General features: G+C 45.7%; 1 protein-coding gene across 1 annotated transcript in view; it reads right to left on the reverse strand.

The window, feature by feature from the left end:
* Positions 1-1,224: 1,224 nt before the first annotated feature.
* Positions 1,225-22,789, reverse strand: part of GALNS (galactosamine (N-acetyl)-6-sulfatase) — a 25,959-nt gene continuing 4,394 nt past the window's right edge. The window contains exons 4-14 of the mRNA XM_089663278.1: positions 19,416-19,518; positions 19,186-19,329; positions 18,488-18,554; positions 17,393-17,520; positions 15,151-15,290; positions 13,272-13,375; positions 10,991-11,127; positions 8,080-8,182; positions 6,608-6,729; positions 4,741-4,858; positions 1,225-3,041 (exon numbers count right to left, since the gene is read on the reverse strand). Coding sequence (XP_089519404.1) covers positions 2,955-3,041; positions 4,741-4,858; positions 6,608-6,729; positions 8,080-8,182; positions 10,991-11,127; positions 13,272-13,375; positions 15,151-15,290; positions 17,393-17,520; positions 18,488-18,554; positions 19,186-19,329; positions 19,416-19,518 — 1,253 coding nt within the window. The 3' untranslated portion in view covers positions 1,225-2,954. The remainder of the gene's footprint in view (positions 3,042-4,740; positions 4,859-6,607; positions 6,730-8,079; positions 8,183-10,990; positions 11,128-13,271; positions 13,376-15,150; positions 15,291-17,392; positions 17,521-18,487; positions 18,555-19,185; positions 19,330-19,415; positions 19,519-22,789) is intronic.

The following is a 22,789-nucleotide window of genomic DNA, read 5'->3' on the forward strand; positions in this document are numbered from 1 at the left end:
ATTTGGTGGGGCAGGCGGTGTAACACTAGCATATGTGTGGGGTAGGGGGTGTAACACTGGAGTATGTAGGGGCAGGGGGTATAACTCTGGAGTATTTGTGGGGCTGGGGGTGTAACACTGGAGTATGTGTGGGGCAGGGGGTGTAACACTGGAGTATGTGTGGGGCAGGGGGTGTAACACTGGATTATGTGTGGGGCAGGGGGTGTAACACTGGAGTTTTGTGTGGGGCAGGGGGTGTAACACTGGAGTTTTGTGTGGGGCAGGGGGTGTAACACTGGAGTTTTGTGTGGGGCAGGGGGTGTAACACTGGAGTTTTGTGTGGGGCAGGGGGTGTAACACTGGAGTTTTGTGTGGGGCAGGGGGTGTAACACTGGGTTATGTGTGGGGAAAGGGGTGTAACACTGGGTTTTGTGTGGGGCAGGGGGTGTAACACTGGGTTATGTGTGGGGCAGGGGGTGTAACGCTGGGTTATGTGTGGGGCAGGGGGTGTAACGCTGGGTTATGTGTGGGGCAGGGGGTGTAACGCTGGGTTATGTGTGGGGCAGGGGGTGTAACGCTGGGGTATATCTCGGGCAGGGGGTGTAACACTGGATTATGTGTGGGGTAGGGGGTGTAACACTGGGGTATGTGTGGGGTAGGGGTGTAACACTGGGGTATGTGTGGGGCAGGGGTTGTAACACTGGGGTATGTGTGGGGCAGGGGGTGTAATACTGGGGTATATGGTCGGAGGGGGGCAGGGGATGTAATACTGGGGTATGTGGGGGACATAGTGTGTAACACTGGTCTATATGGGTTAGGGAGGATAACACTGGGGTATATGGGAAGGGCAGGGGGTGTAACACTGGGGATTACGGGGGGGGAAGGGAGTTTAACATGGGGATATTTAGAGGAGCAGGGGATGTTACTCTGGGGTATATTTGCAGGGGGGTGAAGGGTATACCAATGGGGTATGCGGGGGGGCAGAGTGTGTAGGACCCTTAATCTATGTTCATTATACCCCTGCACTCTGTTTACTGAAGCTTTTGGCACTGCACCCCCTTCCCCCACTATTAATGCATGCCCTAGAATAGGTTTACTGCTCTATATCCATTCTCTGCCCCCTTCCTCCGCTGTCCCCAGGGCAGCTGCCCCTCCTGCCCACCCCTTGTCCCGGCCCTGATTGGTTGTCCTGGGAGTGTTGAGGCATGCTCAGAAGACAGGGTGACACTGGGTCGGACAATCCGATCTTTTTAAATGATAACATTTATTGTAACATCATCTCAGACAGTAACATATTTCAACGTTTGTGTCAATCTTCAGCGAACGCAGTTCTTTGGTTCTCAGCAGTGCAGTGAGCCCGTCCAGCAGGCTAATAATCCCACAACATAAAAGGTCCAATGGGAGGTCCGACAACTACAGCAGATGTCCAGAGTGTACCAGGATGGGGTATACATTGTATATACGTTGTGTCTATTGGAGAACAGACAGGTCCTCTTCACATTGCCCATAAATCTGACGACGATTTGACTTCCAATGGAATTGCTGAATCTCAGTCCTTGGAGGAGCTTCATGTATAGATCCAGTGGATTGCCATGGCAAGGTGGGAATGCAGGAATCTGGCAGAGTGATGTGCGCCTCATACACATCCTTTGATGAACCTACATTTGGGAGCTCAGCTAGGAACCCGATCCATGGTTTGGGGGAATGTGTTGGGTTTAGTATCAGTATTGGTGAGCAGGGCTGTGGATAAGGGGGTACCACCAGTCCTCCTGTATGGGGCCCAGGCAGCTGGGTGAATCAGATGTGGGAAGGGAGGGTGATCGGCATGGCAGAGGGGCAATTACTGGAACCAGTCCCCTGTATGGCTCTCTCTGCAGCAGCTCAAAGCTGGCTTCTTTTCCTCTTACTCCCACTGGCTTTCAGCTGCTGCAGGGACAGCCATACAGGGGATCGGTACCAGGAATTTCCCCCCAGTGCACCCATCACCCTCCCTGTGCACCATACATTTGCCCCTGCTACCCAGGCCCCCATGTGCACCCCCACCTCCGCAGTAAGGTCGGCTTCCCTCCCCGGACCCCGCATTCACTATATCCGCTCTCCCCGGACCCCGCATTCACTGTATCCGCTCTCCCCGGACCCCGCATTCACTGTATCCGCTCTCCCCGGACCCCGCATTCACTAGATCGGCTCTCCCCGGACCCCGCATTCACTAGATCGGCTCTCCCCGGACCCCGCATTCACTAGATCGGCTCTCCCCGGACCCCGCATTCACTATATCCGCTCTCCCCGGACCCCGCATTCACTATATCCGCTCTCCCCGGACCCCGCATTCACTATATCCGCTCTCCCCGGACCCCGCATTCACTATATCTGCTCTCCCACAGTACACAGAACATGGAAATGCAATTATTTTAGTAAATATAAACTGCTAAACACCTTTTCTCATCAGCAGTATATAGTAGTCTTTTGACTTCTATCAGTGTCCAGCAGAGCACTGGTTAAAGCTTGTAGGAGGAGTTTTCATTCTCCCCTATGAGACTGTATAACCCCTGACCTTCTGTCTGGACAGTACTGATTGGCATGTGCTGATCACATGCACTCTTCCAAAGAAGAAAATAACCTCTCTAGCAATACACACCAAACTGAGCATGTGCAGGCTGCCCCCAAGGCTCTGTTCTATCAGCACATGGATTTGGAACAGTAGAAGAAGGGGAGGATCAGAGAAGACAGGATCAAACAGCCCTTTTTACACAATGTGAAGGATTAACCCCTTAGGTTCCACAATGAGTATAACAAGCATGCTACTAATTTGGGAGAATTAGGCATTTATGGCCTCTAAAAGTCCACACCAAATGCGGAATTTACTTCTGTACACTGAAGAATGTGTTGCGGCAACGATGATGGGATGAAATGACACCCGGCAGGTAAGTCGTCTCTCTGTGAACTGATCCTGATATCTGCATTATGGGAACAACTCAGTGAGGCCAGATGCATTTCCAAGGCTTTGACTCGGGGGGGCTCAGACATCTTCCGATCTTCTCACATCCTGGGGGGGACCAGTTCTGGAAGACAGACAGATCTACTGAGGTCACTCAGATAGGAAGCAGAGCAAAAGGGAAGGAGAACATCATTACAGACGATGATGCTGGAGGAACGATCTCATCGAACCCTCGGGGCTGCGACTTAGCCGCCAGTCTTCCCAGGACATTACACTTTGCTACAATGTGACGTAGTCCGTGTACAGCTTGTATAACATGTAAATTTGCTGTCCCCTCAAAATAACTCACCGCCATTAATGTCTAAACTGCTGGCAACAAAAGTGAGTACGGTGCAATCAAACATATAAAGCAGACATCATTTTTCTTTTACGTATTTATTATTGAACTATGTTTTTCCTGCTGTTCGTTTGCTCTTGACAGTTATGAAATCACACACTAGAGGGCGCCATTGGCTTAAAAAAAAAAAAACTAAAGTGATATTCAGATTTAAAGTGTTACTAAACCCCGGACCCCGCATTCACTATATCCGCTCTCCCCGGACCCCGCATTCACTATATCCGCTCTCCCCGGACCCCGCATTCACTATATCCGCTCTCCCCGGACCCCGCATTCACTATATCCGCTCTCCCCGGACCCCGCATTCACTATATCCGCTCTCCCCAGACCCCGCATTCACTATATCCGCTCTCCCCGGACCCCGCATTCACTATATCCGCTCTCCCCGAACCCCGCATTCACTATATCCGCTCTCCCCGAACCCCGCATTCACTATATCCGCTCTCCCCGAACCCCGCATTCACTATATCCGCTCTCCCCGGACCCCGCATTCACTATATCCGCTCTCCCCGGACCCCGCATTCACTATATCCGCTCTCCCCGGACCCCGCATTCACTATATCCGCTCTCCCCGGACCCCGCATTCACTATATCCGCTCTCCCCGGACCCCGCATTCACTATATCCGCTCTCCCCGGACCCCGCATTCACTATATCCGCTCTCCCCGGACCCCGCATTCACTATATCCGCTCTCCCCGGACCCCGCATTCACTATATCCGCTCTCCCCGGACCCCGCATTCACTATATCCGCTCTCCCCGCACCCCGCATTCACTATATCCGCTCTCCCCGCATTCACTATATCCGCTGTCCCCGCACCCCGCATTCACTATAGCCGCTGTCCCCGCACCCCGCATTCACTATAGCCGCTGTCCCCGCACCCCGCATTCACTATAGCCGCTGTCCCCGCACCCCGCATTCACTATATCCGCTGTCCCCGCACCCCGCATTCACTATAGCCGCTGTCCCCGCACCCCGCATTCACTATAGCCGCTGTCCCCGCACCCCGCATTCACTATAGCCGCTGTCCCCGCACCCCGCATTCACTATAGCCGCTGTCCCCGCACCCCACATTTACTATATCCGCTCTCCCCGCACCCCGCATTCACTATAGCCGCTCTCCCCGCATTCACTATATCTGCTGTCCCCGGACCCCGCATTCATACTCCCTCAAGGGGCGTACAATCTAAGGTCCCTAACTCACATTCATACACATACTAGGGCCAATGTAGACAGGATCCAATTAACCTACCAGCATGTCTTTGGAGTGTGGGAGGAAACCAGAGTACCCGTACAGGGAGAACATGCAAACTCCAGGCAGGTGGGATTTGAACCAGCAACCCTAGTGCTACTAGGCAGAAGTGCTAACCACTTAGCCACTGTGCTGACCCATTTATGAGAGATGGATGTCACCTGAGCACACTCACCATGGCAGCCAGGTCACACACATTGAGCTGAGGCTCCCCGGGGATCATGGATTCCTTGTGCAGGGTAACAACATAGGAAATCCTCGGCATTACTTGCTGGTATTCGTTGCTCAATACACTGCAAGAGGAGGTGAAGCAGACATTACAGGAATCCAGTGATAGAACAGTTACAGTGTATGTCCTGTGGTGTCAGCCCTGCCCAATTTTCTTTTGCTAAACTAAATCCTCCCACTCTTCTTATCTGTACAGACTGGACACAGCTTATTCAGTAGTCCAAAATAAGAACTGGGATGGGGTAAATAGACTTCTTGAGACAACACAGGAAGTCAGCACAGGACAGCTCTGAATTTTTGGCAGGATCAACAGTTTTTGCACTTACTGAACAGATATAACAAATATTGCTGGGCCTGATGTTCGACTCGAACATCGGCTGTTCGTGTGTTCAGTGGGCTGTTCGCTTGCCCCACTGCACAATGTACTGTTAGAACAGTGCACTGTGATTGAACTCCTGATGAAGTCACATGCTGTGATGTAACGCGTAGGGTACGTCGATGACGTCAAGTCGTAAACCGGAAGTCTATGTGCCGCCATTTTGCAAGAGGGATTACAGCATGTATTCAACTTGGAGCACTGTATAGTGAGTTTTTAACCCTGTGGTGTCCCAGGAGGGCACTTTTTAACCACTTCCCGTCCGGGCCATGTACATGAACGGGAGCAGTACAGGAGTGGGTTGCCATTCATAAACGGCGCCCACATCTACAGCCTGTGCGCGCGCGGCACCTCGACCCAGTGTAAAATGTAAAAAAGTTTTTGAAAAGTTATAATTTTTGGTTATGAACTAATTTGGGTTTTTTTTCTTACTAAAAAGATAGCTGAATACATTTTGGCCAAGATTTATGAAGAAAGATTTATTTGCAAAATGCTTTTTCTTTCAAAGTTTTGGACTTTTTCATTTATATAGCAAAACAAAAATCCCAGTGGTGAATAAATACCACCAAAATGCTAAAAAATTCATATGGGTACAGTGTTGCATGACCGCACAATAGTCATTCAAAGTGTGATAGCGCTGAAAATTGGCCTGGACAGGAAGGGGGGTGAAAGTGTCCAGACTGGAAAGGGGGGGGGAAAGTGTCCGGACTGGAAAGGGGGGGGGAAAGTGTCCGGACTGGAAAGGGGGGGGAAAGTGTCCGGACTGGAAAGGGGGGGGGAGTGTCCGGACTGGAAAGGGGGGGGGAAAGTGTCCGGACTGGAAGGGGGGGGGGGGAAAGTGTCCGGACTGGAAGGAGGGGGGGGGGGAAAGTGTCCGGACTGGAAAGGGGGGGGGGGGGGAAAAGTGTCCGGACTGGAAAGGGGGGGGGGGGGGAAAGTGTCCGGACTGGAAAGGGGGGGGGGGGGGGGAAAGTGTCCGGACTGGAAAGGGGGGGGGGGAAGTGTCCGGACTGGAAAGGGGGGGGGAAAGTGTCCGGACTGGAAGGAGGGGGGGGAAAGTGGTCCGGACTGGAAGGAGGGGGGGGAAAGTGGTCCGGACTGGAAGGAGGGGGGGGAAAGTGTCCGGACTGGAAATATATTATTTTAAATAAAGGATATTTTGGTTGTACATACTACACGTTATTCAGCGTGTTTGTTACATGATTGCGGAGTTGACTGGATCAACACAAAAGTGCTGCAAAGAGTTAACAAGGAGTGGGAAGACTTTGTACCATTATACCTACCCAGGTTAAAAGGGAAAAGTTCGGTCTGACCCGTCATTATGGGTCAAACAAGCCCCTCATAATGGCCCTTATAAATGTCAGAACAGGAAATGTGATATCTTCACACTTGTCATTTGGAGAAAACATGACATGATGGTGCCATGTGACCTCCTTACCTTATGGGGTACTTCTCTCCAGGGTCCCTTCCCACGTGGAACAAGAGCGGATTGAGGTCATGCTCGACTTGGTCATGGGTTGTAATTCCAGTTATATTCTGTCCCGGACAGAAATTAATACCCTGCATCCAAATACACACAGTAATCACAAATACATTTCTGTAATCAATATTATTTCTAACACCTAACCACCTACAGCCCTGGCCAAAGGCGAGAATGACACAAATATCAATTTACCTGCAAGGAAACGTGTGGTCATCATTGCTTTGCACAAAAGGGATTCACAGGCAAGGATATTGCTGCTGCTGAGATTTTACCTAAATCAACCATTTATCGGATCATCAAGAACTTCAAGGAGAGAGGTTCAACTGTTGTGAAGAAGACTTCAGGGCTCCCAAGAAAGTCCAGCAAGCGTCAGGACTGTCTCCTAAATTTAATTCAGCTGCGAGATCCACCAGTACAGAGCTTGCTCAGGAATGGCAGCAGGCAGGTGTGAGGGCATCGGCACGCACTGTATGGAGAAGACTTTTGGAGGATGGCCTGGTGTCAAGAAGGGCAGCAAAGAAGCCACTTCTCTCTGGGAAAAACATCCAGGACAGACTGATATTCTGCAAAAGGTACAGGGATTGGACTGCTGACTGGGGTAAAGTCATTTTTCTCTGATGAATCCCCTTTCCGATTGTTTTGGGCATCTGGAAACAACTATGTCCGGAGAAGAAAAGGTGAACGCCACCATCAGTCCTATGTCATGTCAACAGTAGAACATCCTGAGACCATTCATGTGTGCGGTTGCTTCTCAGCCAAGGGAGTGGACTCACTCACAACATGCCAGGAATAAAGAATGGTTCAAAAACATCCTCAGAGCAACTTCTCCCAACCATCCAAGAACAGTTTGGTGATGAACAATGTCTTTTCCACCGTGATGGAGCACCTTGCCATAAGGCAAAAGTGATAACTAAGCGGCTTAGGGAACAAAACATCGAAATTTTGGTTCCATGGCCAGGAAACTCCCCAGACCTTCATCCCATTGAGAACTTATAGTCAATCCTCAAGAGGCGGGTGAACAAAAAAAATCCACAAATTCTGACTAAATCCAAGTAGTGATTATGAAAGAATGGCCTGCCATCAGTCAGGATGTGGCCAAGAAGTTGATTGACAGCATCCCAGGGCGAATCGCAGAGGTCTTGAAAAAGAAGGGTCAACACTGCAAATATTGACTCTTTGCATAAACTCAATGTAAGTGTCAATAAAAGCCTCTGACACGTATGAAATGTTGTAATTATACTTCAGTATACCATAGTAACATCTGACAAAAGGATCTAAAAACACAGAAGCTGCAGACTTTGTGAAAATTAATATTTGTGTCATTCTCAAAACGGTTGGCCAGGGCTGTATGTCTCTGAAATTAACAAGGGGCCAACAAGTCACAGATGTGTCCTGACATTTTATAGGTTGGAAGTTCTCCAACATACCTGAGCTAGCTCTTCCCATGAGTTAGTCCAAGTCCAGTAATGAGCCTTGTAAAGCCCCAGTCGGACCGCCATCATCTCACTACCGCGATAAAAAAATATCGGCCTGATGGAGGAAGCACAACAGATGACTGAGATAATGGCGTGAGATGAAAGGAACATTCACTGTTCCAACCATGGCAGATGTTTAGTTAGAGCAGCCTTTCTCAACCTTTTTAATAAGAATAACTTTCTGGTCTCAGGGAACCCCTGATAACAATTAGTGTATCCACAACTGTATATTGATGGGATGGTCAATGGTGATGTAGCACTACCTTGGAAGTTGCTGAAGATTTAGGTCCCCCTATAGTCCTGCACAGCCAGGCAACACATGTTTTCTTCAGACTTACATTCCCGCTTGCATACAGGAGAGAGTAAACAGTCCTTGAACTGCTTTTTTTTTTTAAGTTTTATTCAAGCAATTGACCTTGGATGGGGTTGAGGGGTGTATGGGATGCCCAAGGGAATGGTGAACTGAGGACAAACTCCTTAGCAACTATGTACAAGTTCTTTAGTCAGTGAAGTCTCATAATTAGAAGAGCTCTCCAGCCCTCCAAGTGTACCACCTCAGACCCCAGATGAAATCTCCTCTTCAACCAGATGCCTGAGGGAATCCCTGGGCAAGGGGGCCCAGAAACTGCCAATATAGAACATTCCCAGATGGGGGCTAGTCAGGTTTCCCACCATAATGCCCTCTCCCCTTATCCGGCCCAGGGAGTGTGGGATTACTCACTCAGTCCTCCCCTGCAAGCATGTCAATTGGTTGCTGCCTTCAGACCTTACACTGGGCTATCTCCTTCCCGGCTTCCCAGGCTGTCCCCCCTCAGTGGACAATTGAGGATAGGAGATCCTCCCTTCCAGCTACTCTGCCTGTAAGTAGACTCCTCTCCTGGACCCCCTCCCAGGCTCAACACTCAATCCTGCTCACTCCAGGAGGATTGGTCAGAATCCCTTAGGAGCACAAACCAGCTCCTACTCACCCTCGCCCACTGAGTTCTAGAGACTTCTCCAAGTCTCTAGATCAGGGGGAGGTATCAGGGAACTGGTCTGCAGAGCCTCTTAGCCCTGACTCAAATTTGACCCTCTGACTATCACCCAGGCTAAGAAAAATAATTACCTAGCTCCCCCTAGCTGACTAGGCGGGTGCTACAGTAAGAATGGTCCTTACATTTGAGGTGGTCAATGGGAAGAATCCCCCATTAACAGATATTAAAAAAAGATCACTGTGGTCAGTGGGAACTTATCTGAGAGGTAGAAATTGCTTATTGCTCAAGGAACCTCTGGAAACCTGGTTGAGGAAGGCTGAGTTAGACTAAAGCAGGTTTATGACTTGGAATGGAGACAGTTTTTATGCAGAACAAAAATTTTTAAAAAGTTGTGTATGCATCTCAAATGCTCTACAAGGAAGCGCACAAGTCCTGAAGGCAACCACTACCACTTATACTCATGGCCAAAGACATTTAGATTGTAGCCCAGAGGAAGCCCAGGCAGATATAGACCATCAATTTTAGACCAGCCTTCTTTCTCAACTTTTAACATGGAGGAACCCTTGAAATAACTTTCCGGTCTCTAGGAACCCCTGATAATAATCACTGTATATACAGCTGTACAATGATGGGATATGCAATGGTAAGGATGATCCTTACACTTGAGGTCAATGGGAAGAATCCCCCACATACAGATGTCGAAAAATATAATTGTCATCAGTGGGAACTTATCTGACAGGCAGAAATTGCTTATTGCTCAAGGAACCCCTAAAATTCTCCAGAGGAGGTTCCATGAAACCCTACTTGAGGAAAGCTGAGTTAGAGTAAAGGAGTTCTATGGCTTGGAATGGACACTGTTTGTATACAGTACAAAAACTATGTAAAACGTTGTGCATGCTACCCAGATGCTCTACAACAGCCTATATCAACCTAGGTTCCATGGAACCCTATGGTTCCTCCAAACATTTCTAGGGGTTCTTTGAACAATAAGCAACTTCTGCCTCTCAGACAAGTTCCCACTGACCACAATGATCTTTTTCACAATCTGTAAGTGGGGGATTCTTCCCATTAACCTCAAATGTAGAGATCATTATCATCCTAGCAATGTACAGTTGTAGATACAGTATTTATTATTAGCGGTTGTCTGTGACCAGAAAGTTATTTCAAGGGTTCCTTCTTAACAAAGGTTGAGAAAGACTGCTCTACAAGGAAGACCTAAATGAAAGCTCAAGTCCTGAAGGCAACCATTGCCACCTATATCCATGGCCAAGGACATTTGGTTGTATCCCAGGAGAAGCCCAGGCAGATCTAGACCACCAATTCTCACCGTCCATGTGCCATGGAGAATATGTGCAAATCTTTCCTTCAGCAATGCAGGATGGTAGAACGCCATCTCTGGAAATGTTTAGGCCAGGCTTCAGGAGGTACATAAATGGCCTATACCTATTGCAAGGCCAGTATTCAGCTTTGGTCAGAGCTGCACAATTTATCCACAGGTGCCCTTTACCTGCATAGATTTTTTTTTTTTTTGGTAAAGGTGAACTAACCCTTTAAAAGAAACCTATGAAAACAAGCCCAAATGAGAAGTATCTGAAAGAAAACTGTAAATCTCTGATTTCTGGACATGCTTGTTCTGAGTTAGTGAAGCTATTAAGTCTGGTACCGGTGTCATCAAGTTCTTGGAACCAGCTTTTGGCCCAGGAGTCAAAGAATGATTTCTTCCACCTGAGGCTTCTCATGCAGGTATTTTGTTTTTGACTTCACGTGCAGATCTCTGTGTGTGGCCAATAATAAAAGTGAGTCTCCATGAGAAATAAATGCATCAACTCAGGCTTCCATCTCAGACTATGGCCAATGAAGAACTGGGGAATATCAATGAAAGACCTCACCTGTCAGTCACTTTGCCTTCCAGCATGACGGGCGATAGGTCGATGCCATCTATAGGCCTGTCCTCAGGAGGATCTAGTCCTGCCAGTGCCAGGCTGGTGGTGAAGAGGTCCATGATGTTGCTTAGCTGGTGGCTCACCTGTGAGATAAATACTAATCAGCTTCTTCAGGAGTGCTTGTCCTCAAATGTGGCAGCATTGGCTGCTCATCAAATAAGTGATCTGATTGCTTTTCAGAGGTTGGTTGACGGGCAGCTGAGAGGTGATATATCACCTTCTCACAGCCTGGATTAAAGGACTTAGCGTGGCCCCATTAACTCTAATGGGTCATGTTCAATGGCAGTACTGCCCGCCGGATGCAACAGGTTTCAGTTGTTTTTAGGTGAGTGGTCAAGGATGGTAAAACCATGGCTCAACCACTTACTTTCCACCCCCTGGTGGCCCATGTGATTAAGCACTAAAGAAGACTGTGCAAAGTGTGCCAACTCTCAGCAACCAATCAGAAACAATATTTTAGAGACCAGACTATAGTAAATTTTTCCCTCTGCGCTCCTTTACCGAACAAGCCCAGAATGTTATTGAATGCCTTTGCATTGTGAGTGTAAGCGTGACTGACAGCCTGGCCACTCCTTTGCACGATCTGGTCCCACTGTCACAATTTGCCCAGGTCTGTTTTAAGCAAATTCTAATCCCCACCCTATTATAACACACATCCACCAGTAGGGAGGATAGGCAAAGGGCCGAATATGGCCTTGGGGCCACAATTTGCCCAGATCTGCTTTGAGCAAATTTTAAACCCCACCCCATTATATCACATGTGGCCACTAGAGATACACACATTTGTATAAGATATCTAATATTCAACATATTATTTAATTCAGGTACTTGTATAGCGCCAAAAAACAAAAATATTCATTTGCGCTAGTAAGTAAATAAATACCCCAAAAAAACAAAATGTGACTGTGAACATAAATAAAAAATATATATAAATACAGAAGTGTCCAAAGAAAGTCCAAAAAAGATGCAAAAAATGTGTGACAATGCACCACCAAAAGTACTAAATGAACTCACCAGAGCTAAAAGAAACTGAAGCATATATTGCTCTGGGGGTGATTGGTTAGCAGGGTAATGAGCCACTCATGGATAGATCTTCAGGGAATGATATTCTGCAGAAACTGGCTCCAAACAAACCAATGAGAAAGAAGCAATGATCTGTGATCAAATATACCACTAAGGAAATCCACTTCTCCAAGACTTCACCTTGTTTATATCCAAAGGGTGTTATGCCAGACACTCGGAAAAAACAACAACTTCATAGTGCAGTACCTTTAAAACAACTTCATTTATTATGCACTCATCGCACTTAACTCAAAAGGTGTCCCAGCCGACACCAGCGTTATCAGCATGTAAGAAACACAATGAACGAACCCAGCCACTCGGCACATGTGCAGTCGATCGCTGGGAAACGTAATGACGTCACATCAATCAAAGCCCCGCCCTACGTGTTTAGTCATCAACGTCCTTACCGAGCGTCGGCTCCGTGAAGACGTCTGACGAAACGCGTAGGTCGGGCTTTGATGTGACTATTTATATTGATGTGAATATTTATTTATATTTTTTTTTATTTATTTATGTTCACAGTCACATTTGTTTTTTTGGGGTATTTATTTACTTACTAGCGCAAATTAATATTTTTGTTTTTTGTTACACACTTTATTAGTATATGGTGGATTTTGCAGCTGGTACATTAGCTAGTGATCCATTCATACCCTTTTCATAGGCGCCATTATATCCATTTATTATATTACTTGTATAGCGCTGTCAATTTACGCAGCGCTTTACATATATATTGTACATTCACATCAGTCCCTAACCCTCAAGGGGCGTACAATCTAAGGTCCCTAACTCACGTTCATACATACACATACTAGGGCCAATGTAGACAGGAGCCAATTCACCTCCCAGCATGTCTTTGGAGTGTGGGAGGAAACCGGAGCACCCAGGGGAAACCCACGCAGGCACAGGGAGAACATGCAAACTCCAGGGAGGAGGTGCCGTGGTTGGGATTCAAACCAACGACCCTTTTACTGCCAGGTAGAAGTGCTGACCATTTAGCCACTGTGCTGCCCGTATGAAAGATGAAGCAGATCTGCTAACATCACAAAAGTACGTTTTCTCACGCATTAATAAAAAAAAATTATGGTTTGGTGTTATATTTATTTTTTCCCCTTACAAATATAGCTAATCAATGTACATATAATAAAAAGATAAACTCAAGTCTCACCTGGCCAGGAGGCAAATGCCCCGGCCACCAGGCAATCCCCGGCACCCTCATACCGCCCTCAAAGGTTGTCTGCTTCCCGCACAGGAAGGGAGAGTTACTTCCGCCTAGAAGATTGTCAGGATTTACAAATAAAATCTAAACATGGAGTACAATAATCCCACGCCCTTGTAATCAGAGCCCCCCCACAGACAGCGCTTTGTTTGGTGTCAATTCCTCGCACTGGGTCTAGATTACAAATGTTACTTGTGAATGGATGGAAAAGCGCATGCTATCATTTACAGTATTTTGGAAATATGTATTGGTGGATAAATCGCCCCATAAATGAACAATCCTGGACTTCTGATAAATCGAAAAATTATTTTATGGGTAACTGTATAATATATATAAAGAAAAAACCCATCAAACACGTTTCAAGGTGCTTCCCCCTTCTTCAGGGATTAACTAACATCATGGAGACCAAAGACAATTAAAATGCATTTCTTTTGAGGAATGATGGGCTAAAAATAATAAATTGTATATAATGGGAACATTATAGTGACAGTCCCATTCACTTCTTGTTTGCACGTGGTGAAAGAGCACATTTTCGGTCGACAGGACTACATCTTCCCAGAACTGTCACTATAATGTTCACTATATACAATTTTTGTATATGAACATCATCTTAATGATGACATAGAGAGTCCACTGCATTATTCACACGTTTGTTCATTTTTTTTTTACATATTGTTATAGCATCTACCTATTCACGTATTTTATTAAGTGTGTTTCACTTTGTTATATGTTAAAAAAAAAAAAAAAAATCTGAAGAATTTAAAAAAATATTTTAAAAAATATATATTTTTTAAAATATATTCTTCAGAATTTTTAACATATAAAAAGTAATTTTAACATATATTTTTACATATATTTGTAAATGCATTCGAAAAATGTAGATTTGTAGTTTTAAAGACATACAGTATATTTGAAATGTATTTTTAAAAAATATTTTTCATATATTTTGTAATAAAAACGCATTTCAACATACTGTGTGTGTGTGTGTGTGTGTGTGTATGTATATATATGTGTGTGTGTGTATATATATATATATATATGTATTGAATATGGCCAAAACTGTAGCATTGCAAATGTCAATATATTTGGGAAGAAAATTTTTAAAATATATTTCAAAATGGGTTATCTTATACACGTTGATACGTTTTTATACATTTCATTCCATTTTATATACAGTATTGTTTTATGTATAGGTATTGTTTTTCTAAAGAATTTGCAAATACCATACTTTGGATTCAAAATTGGAGTTTAGCTAAAAAATACAGCTTACTTGTAATGAACGATGTTCCCACGTAAGCAGTCTGCTGGATCTTCATTGGAGGCAGGCCCAGTCCTCTTCCTGTCTCTGATTTCTGGTGTGCTGGGGGTTAATAGCTTAAGACTCTGGGCTTCATTTATTTGAAAAATCTCCCAACTGGGACCCGCCCCCTCCCTCCTCCTTCTCCATTGGGAAAGGTTCTTTCACTGCCTGTAACATGATCTGTGAATGGAGGAGGGAAATCTGTGACTCATTAGACTCTTCTCCATTCACTGGTTGCACTACTGCTTTCTCAAATGGAGGAGGAGGAGGGAGGAGGGGGCGGGTCCTGAACTTTTTCACAGCAGGTTCAAAGAAGACTCGAAGCTATTAACCCCCTGTGTGCCGGAAGCTCAGACAAAGGAAGAGGACAAGACATCTCTGCAGTGAAGATTTCTACAGAATCAAGCTGCCTGCAGGATGTGCAGCCAAGTTGGGTCAATAAAGCTGAGGGGCTAAAAAAATGTATTTGGTTAAACTTTCATTTTTTGAAGGAAATGAGCAGGTAATTGGGAGAGGAGCTGTTCTCACCTTGAGTGGGTGCAGAGATGAGGGCCGCCCCATTGTCAGATGTGAAGAAGACAAAAGTGTCCTTAGCTATGCCCATGTTCTTTATCAATTCCAGGATTTTCCCAATGCTGGAATCGATTTCACGGACAGCGTCGCCGTACCTGGGATATCAGAGAAGAGAGTCAGCACCAGAACATCCCATCCTCATGGACCAGTGTAAAGCAGGACTCCGGACCCATTAACAGCTCACGGTTTGTTTGTTTTTTTGAACATCCAAAAAAAGTTATTTGTCCAAAATTGTCTGATTACAAATGCCGTATCACCAGAGTAATTACAGGTGAATTGATTCAGTGATTTAGAATGTCTACAAGATTTAACCTTGAAAGACATGGGGAAGTGGAGTGTTCCTCTAGGCTAGGAAAAGCCAACCTCGGCAGTGGAGGTACACAATATGGCCATAGACTGACCATCACACCTACATACTCACCAGCATTGTGATGCCAGATAGTGGGACACTGGTAACCCCACCCAATCCACATTTCATCCACCAAGGTGCCCAAATCACACCCACTTCATGGGTTGGTCTTGTCCAGACCCTGCCTCTAAATATTCAGGGATCATCTATCATGCCCCATTTATGGGTTGGTTTTGTCCAGACCCTCCCTTTTAATTATGCAGTGACTGTCCATCACACCCATTTTATAGGTTTGTCCCACCCAGATCTTCCCTCAAAATATGCAGAAACTGCTCTTCATACCCACTTTTTGAGTTGGTTCCACCTGACCCTGCCTCTAAATATACAAGGACCATCCATCATACCTACTTTATGTGTCGGTCCCACCTGACCTGCCTCTAAATATACAGGGACCGTCCATCATACTCCCTTTATGGGTTGGTTCCACCTGACCCTGCCTCTAAATATACAGGGACTGTCCATCATACTCCCTTTATGGGTTGGTTCCACCTGATCTGCCTCTAAATATACAGGGACCGTCCATCATACTCCCTTTATGGGTTGGTTCCACCTGACCCTCCCTCTAAATATACAGGGACCGTCCATCATACTCCCTTTATGGGTTGGTTCCACCTGACCCTGCCTTTAAATATACAGGGACCGTCCATCATACTCCCTTTATGGGTTGGTTCCACCTTACCCTGCCTCTAAATATACAGGGACCGTCCATCATACTCCCTTTATGGGTTGGTTCCACTTGACCCTGCCTCTAAATATACAGGGACCGTCCATCATACTCCCTTTATGGGTTGGTTCCACTTGACCCTGCCTCTAAATATACAGGGACCGTCCATCATACTCCCTTTATGGGTTGGTTCCACTTGACCCTGCCTCTAAATATACAGGGACCGTCCATCATACTCCCTTTATGGGTTGGTTTAACCTGACCCTGCCTCCAAATATACAGGGACCGTCCATCATACTCCCTTTATGGGTTGGTTCCACTTGACCCTGCCTCTAAATATACAGGGACCATCCATCATACTCCCTTTATGGGTTGGTTCCACCTGACCTGCCTCTAAATATACAGGGACTGTTCATCATACCCACTTTATGGGTTGGTCCCACCCCAGCAAACACTATACCCCTATGTAAATAGTAAATATACAGTACATCTTCCAGCAGCCAGCATCAATAGACCCTCCAGCAGCCAGCTACAATAGACCGCTCCCTCAAACAGTAGATCCCTCCCAGCAACTATTGACCCCTCCCCAGCAACACTAGACCCCCTATGTAAATATACAGTAGATCTTCCTTCAGCCAGCATCAATAGACCCTCCAGCAGCCAGCTACAATAGACCGCTCCCTTAACAGTAGATCCCTCCCAGCAACTATTGACCCCCAGCAACATAAGATTCCTCCAGAAAAAATAGATCCCCCACCAGCAACAATAGATCTCCCCCCGCAGCAGATGATCTTCCTGGTACAATAGATCCCCCAGTAGCCAGCATCATTAAAACCTCCAGTATCCCATTCAGTGCTGGAGGTGCCGGAACTGTGCTCCCGCTGAAAAAAAAAAAGCCCTGGGTGTGATAGCCAGATGCCCACAGTTTTGGCTATATGGTGCATCTGAAATAAGAAATGTATTTTCCCCACAGTCACCAAATCACATGAAAACATACAACAGACATAACATTTCCACCCTGAAAACTGGATCCTCATTGGCTGCTGTAGGGAAACACATAAAACTCTTCGACGAATGGGGTTCGGTTATACTCTACGGTTTATTGGCTGCGATTTAGGTCTTACAGTCCTCTGCGGCTACTTCCCAGGAAAGCTTTAGAGGCGTAGACAGGAGCATGAGTGGCATCAATCGCCCAGTACAAAAAAAACGGCTGCTTTGTCGTCCCATATTTACTGATAAAGTTCAAAGCTTCCTGTCAATAAAAAAAAACACACATAAGAACAAGAGCAGGTCATGGAAATGACAAAAATCAAGATTAAAGTGCAACGTCACCCTCTAAATTCACATGGACGATTCTAATCCTTACCCTTGGACAGACAGGTCCTTTCTGATCTTTTCTTTTTATATTACATTTGCTTTATTTAGACATTTTAAATAATGTTTCTTTTAAAGTACAGGCGTACCTCGGTTTACGAATTTTATTCATTCTACGGGACTTTTCGCATTGCGAAAAATTTGCAAACCAAAAAGCGATTTCCCATAGGCATGCATTGAATACCAATTAATCTGTTCCAGGGGTCAGAAAAAAGTTTAAAAAAAAAAAAAAAGTCTTTTATCTGTCCAAAACTCTTTATAAAGTGCAGTTTAAAGGCATAAATACTGTACAGGGACATGATTAAAAATGAATTCGTAAATGCATTGAAAACCAATTAATCCGTTCCAGAGGTCAGAAAAAGTAAAAAACAGTTTTATCTGTTTAAAGCTCTTTATAATGTGCACTTTAAAAGGCATAAAGGGACATAATTAAAAACAAATTTGTAAATGCATTGAAAATCAATAATTCATTTAAAACTTAATAAAAAATTAATGTGTTTAAAACTCTTTATAATGTGCACTTTAAAGGCATAAAGGGACATGATTAAAAGAATAATTCATAAATGCATTGAAAACCAATTCATTCGTTCCGGAGGTCAGAAAAAAGTCTTCTGTTCAAAACTCTTTATAATGTGCACTTTAAAGGCATAAAGGAACATGATTAAAAATTAAATCGTAAATGCATTGAATAACAATTAATTAGTTCGTATTGCAAAAAAAATTTGTAAACGGAGACATTATTTTCAATGGATTTTCATTCGTAAACCGAAAATTACGTTAACCGAGGCGTTCATAAACCGAGGTACACCTGTACTGCTGTAGGATCAGGGGTCAGGTACACTTACCTGCAGATAGATCTCTGTTAAATTGGACTCCCCCGTCTTGTGATTAATTTGTATGTCTTCATAATATCTAACACAAGAAAAGGATGCTCAACAAAAAAAGTTCAGACTGCTTTGGATGCCCATTTCTGACTACAAATATGTACATTAGACGTGTTACCTGTTCCTAATTCACAATTTTCAGGTTCTAGTTTGATTGTTTAAAGAGAAACTACAGGGTTTTTGGGGGGGGTTTTCTAGGTCAGGTACTTATCAGTATATAATATACTATAACACACTATGGTCTATTCAAGTTCAGTGGGTATAAGCCACATAAGCAGCCAACACAATATTGCATCCCTGGGTGGAGCCAGAGCGTGTGAAGTCATTGCGCACCGGAACGAGACGGCCATCTTAATGGTTGGAAACAAGTCTTTTTTTGGATATGGTGACATGCTGTTTTAATTATTATATGATGAAAGTTCAGACCACTTTGGATGCCCATTTATGACTACAAATATGTACATTAGATGTGTTACCTAATTCACAGTTTTCAGGTTCCAGTTTGATTTTTTTAAAGAGAAACTACAGTTTTTTGGGGGGATTTCTTTAGGTCAGGTTCTTATCAGTAAATAATACACTATATCATACTATGGTCTATTCAAGTTCAGTGGGTATGACCCACCTAAGCAGCCAGCATTATGGTACCATCAACCACTTACCTCCCAATCATATCCCAGTCACGGTACACCGGTATATTAGGTCGCTGTTTGTTGTCATAAGGTCCAAAATGACAGTTAGGTGACCCAAACCACTCATCAAAGCCGTGTCTTAATGGGTGATATTTGGGTCTGTGCCCCAAGTGCCTGTAAGAGAAGACCAACATATTCTGCTAACAGCCGCCTCTGTTCTGATTGCCGTAACAGTTCAGCAGTCATTGCGGATTACTCACCATTTGCCAACAATCTTATTGACATATCCAGCCTTTTTCAGTAGTTCTGGCAGCAGCATTTCAGAATCGGCGATTCCACCCACTATCTCTTGGGGGGTGTAAGCTGTACAAGAGAAACCAAATCCATTACCCATGACCTTAGGCAAGGACTGTGAAAATGGTATAGCGAGCGCTACAGCCAAGAGTGTATAAGCAGCTAGAACACCAAAAAAGGCAACCAACCAACCTTACAATAATCAATAAACAGAGAAGATAGGTGCAGCGCTATGATCAAAATACAGAAAAAAATTCTCTATAAATTATATATGCATCTAAATACCAATGATCAAAGAGATGCAAGATGTGATACAAAAGTACTGACCATAAATGTTGGCCACATATAGTGGCTAGATGTCCATGTGGCCAACATTTATGGTCAGTACTTTTGTTGTTTCACCCCTTTTTTTTGACTAATAAACCCAAGTCATACAGCATCACACTATGTGGCGTCCTTTATTGGGCTCTCTTTGAGAGTACCACCTCCCACAGTGCCTATCTGGACTAAGGAGTATTTCTGACGCCCACACGGTTTGATGAATCCTGGCTACTGTTCTTCGTGGTGAAACAGAGGGTAGTACGGAGTGCGATCTGACCAGAGCCCTGAAGGTGGAGAGAATTTGCTGAATATACTTCTCTACATGCGTTATTTAAACGCACCTCTGGTGAGTGCGCATTCTATCTGTTCTTAGGATTTTTCATCTCTCACAACCACTGATCTGGGATGAGGACTTTTTATTTCCTACCGATTAGCGCACTGTTTATCATTGTATCACATCTTGCATCTCTTTGATCATTGGTATTTAGATGCATATATAATTTATAGAGAATTTTTTTCTGTATTTTGATCATAGCGCTGCACCTATCTTCTCTCTTAGGCAAGGACTGCTTCTCCTTCAAGGTTTATGTGACCTGCACTGTGGTAGACAGTTTGGGAGAGGACCGTTTTCTGTTCCAGCATGACTGTGCCTATGTATTAGCTACATAAAGACATTGAGGAGTGTGGATTAGAGGAACTCCATTGGCCTGCACAGAGGCCTGACCTCAACCCTATTAAACCCTACACACAGCCGTAACCTCAACCCTACACAGAAACCTAACCTCAACCCTACTAAACCCTACACAGAAACCTAACCTCAACCCTACTAAACCCTACACAGAGCCCTAACCTCAGCCCTACTAAACCCTACACAGAGCCTTAACCTCAACCCTACTAAACCCTACACAGAGCCCTAACCTCAACCCTACACAGAGCCCTAACCTCAGCCCTACTAAACCCTACACAGAGCCCAAACCTCAGCCCTACTAAACCCTACACAGAGCCCAAACCTCAGCCCTACTAAACCCTACACAGAGCCCTAACCTCAGCCCTACACAGAGCCCTAACCTCAGCCCTACACAGAGCCCTAACCTCAGCCCTACACAGAGCCCTAACCTCAGCCCTACACAGAGCCCTAACCTCAGCCCTACACAGAGCCCTAACCTCAGCCCTACACAGAGCCCTAACCTCAGCCCTACACAGAGCCCTAACCTCAGCCCTACACAGAGCCCTAACCTCAGCCCTACACAGAGCCCTAACCTCAGCCCTACTAAACCGTACACAGAGCCCTAACCTCAGCCCTACACAGAGCCCTAACCTCAGCCCTACACAGAGCCCTAACCTCAGCCCTACTAAACCCTACACAGAGCCCTAACCTCAGCCCTACACAGAGCCCTAACCTCAGCCCTACTAAACCCTACACAGAGCCCTAACCTCAGCCCTCTACAGAGCCCTAACCTCAGCCCTAGACAGAGCCCTAACCTCAGCCCTACACAGAGCCCTAACCTCAGCCCTACTAAACCGTACAGAGAGCCCTAACCTCAGCCCTACAGAGAGCCCTAACCTCAGCCCTACACAGAGCCCTAACCTCAGCCCTACACAGAGCCCTAACCTCAGCCCTACACAGAGCCCTAACCTCAGCCCTACACAGAGCCCTAACCTCAGCCCTACACAGAGCCCTAACCTCAGCCCTACACAGAGCCCTAACCTCAGCCCTACACAGAGCCCTAACCTCAGCCCTACACAGAGCCCTAACCTCAGCCCTACACAGAGCCCTAACCTCAGCCCTACACAGAGCCCTAACCTCAGCCCTACACAGAGCCCTAACCTCAGCCCTACTAAACCCTACACAGAGCCCTAACCTCAACCCTAGTAAACCCTACACAGAAACCTAACCTCAACCCTAGTAAACCCTACACAGAAACCTAACCTCAACTCTACTAAACCCTACACAGATACCTAACCTCAGCCCTACACAGAGCCCTAACCTCAGCCCTACTAAACCCTACACAGAGCCCTAACCGCAGCCCTACTAAACCCTACACAGAGCCCTAACCGCAGCCCTACTAAACCCTACACAGAGCCCTAACCTCAGCCCTAGTAAACCCTACACAGAAACCTAACCTCAACCCTAGTAAACCCTACACAGAAACCTAACCTCAACCCTAGTAAACCCTACACAGAAACCTAACCTCAACCCTAGTAAACCCTACACAGAAACCTAACCTCAACCCTACTAAACCCTACATAAAAACCTAACCTCAACCCTACTAAACCTTGCACAGAGCCCTGACCTCAACCCTAGTAAACCCTGCACAGAGCACTGATCTCAGCCCTATTAAACTCTACACAGAAACCTAAGATCAACAAAACTACACCCTACACAGAGCCCTAACCTCAACAATACTAAACCCTACACAGAGCACAGATCTCAGCCCTTCTAAACCCCAAACAGAGCCCTGACGTCAACCCCACTAAACCCTGCACAGAGCACCGATCTCAGCCCTACTAAACCCCAAACAAAGCCCTGACATCAACTCTACTAAACCCTGCACAGAGCCCTGACCTCAACCCTACTAAACCCTGCACAGAGCCCTGACCTCAACCCTACTAAACCCTGCACAGAGCCCTGACCTTAACCTTACTAAACCCTGCACAAAGCCCTGACTTCATCCTAACTAAACCCTGCATAAAACCCTGACCTCAACCCTACTAAACCCTGCACAGAGCCCTAACCTCAACCCTACTAAATCCTGCACAGATCCCTGACCTCAACCCTACTAAACCCTGCACAGAGCCCTGACCTCATCCCTACTAAACCCTGCACAGATCTCTGACCTCATCCCTACTAAACCCTGACCTCAACCCAACAAAAAATAAAAGTGGGCTGAAAAAAACAGAAGTGCACATTTAATTATTACCCCTTCCTCAGCCAACCTTCCCCAATGTAAATGTATCTCCAATATGTGACCATGGTCCACTGCAACGTTTACAATCTGCTCAAAAAATCTTCTTCTTA

This window comes from Staurois parvus, unplaced genomic scaffold, assembly GCF_062004578.1.
Source record: "Staurois parvus isolate SC_StPar_1 unplaced genomic scaffold, SC_StPar_1.0 ptg001644l, whole genome shotgun sequence".
Lineage (NCBI taxonomy): Eukaryota > Metazoa > Chordata > Amphibia > Anura > Ranidae > Staurois > Staurois parvus.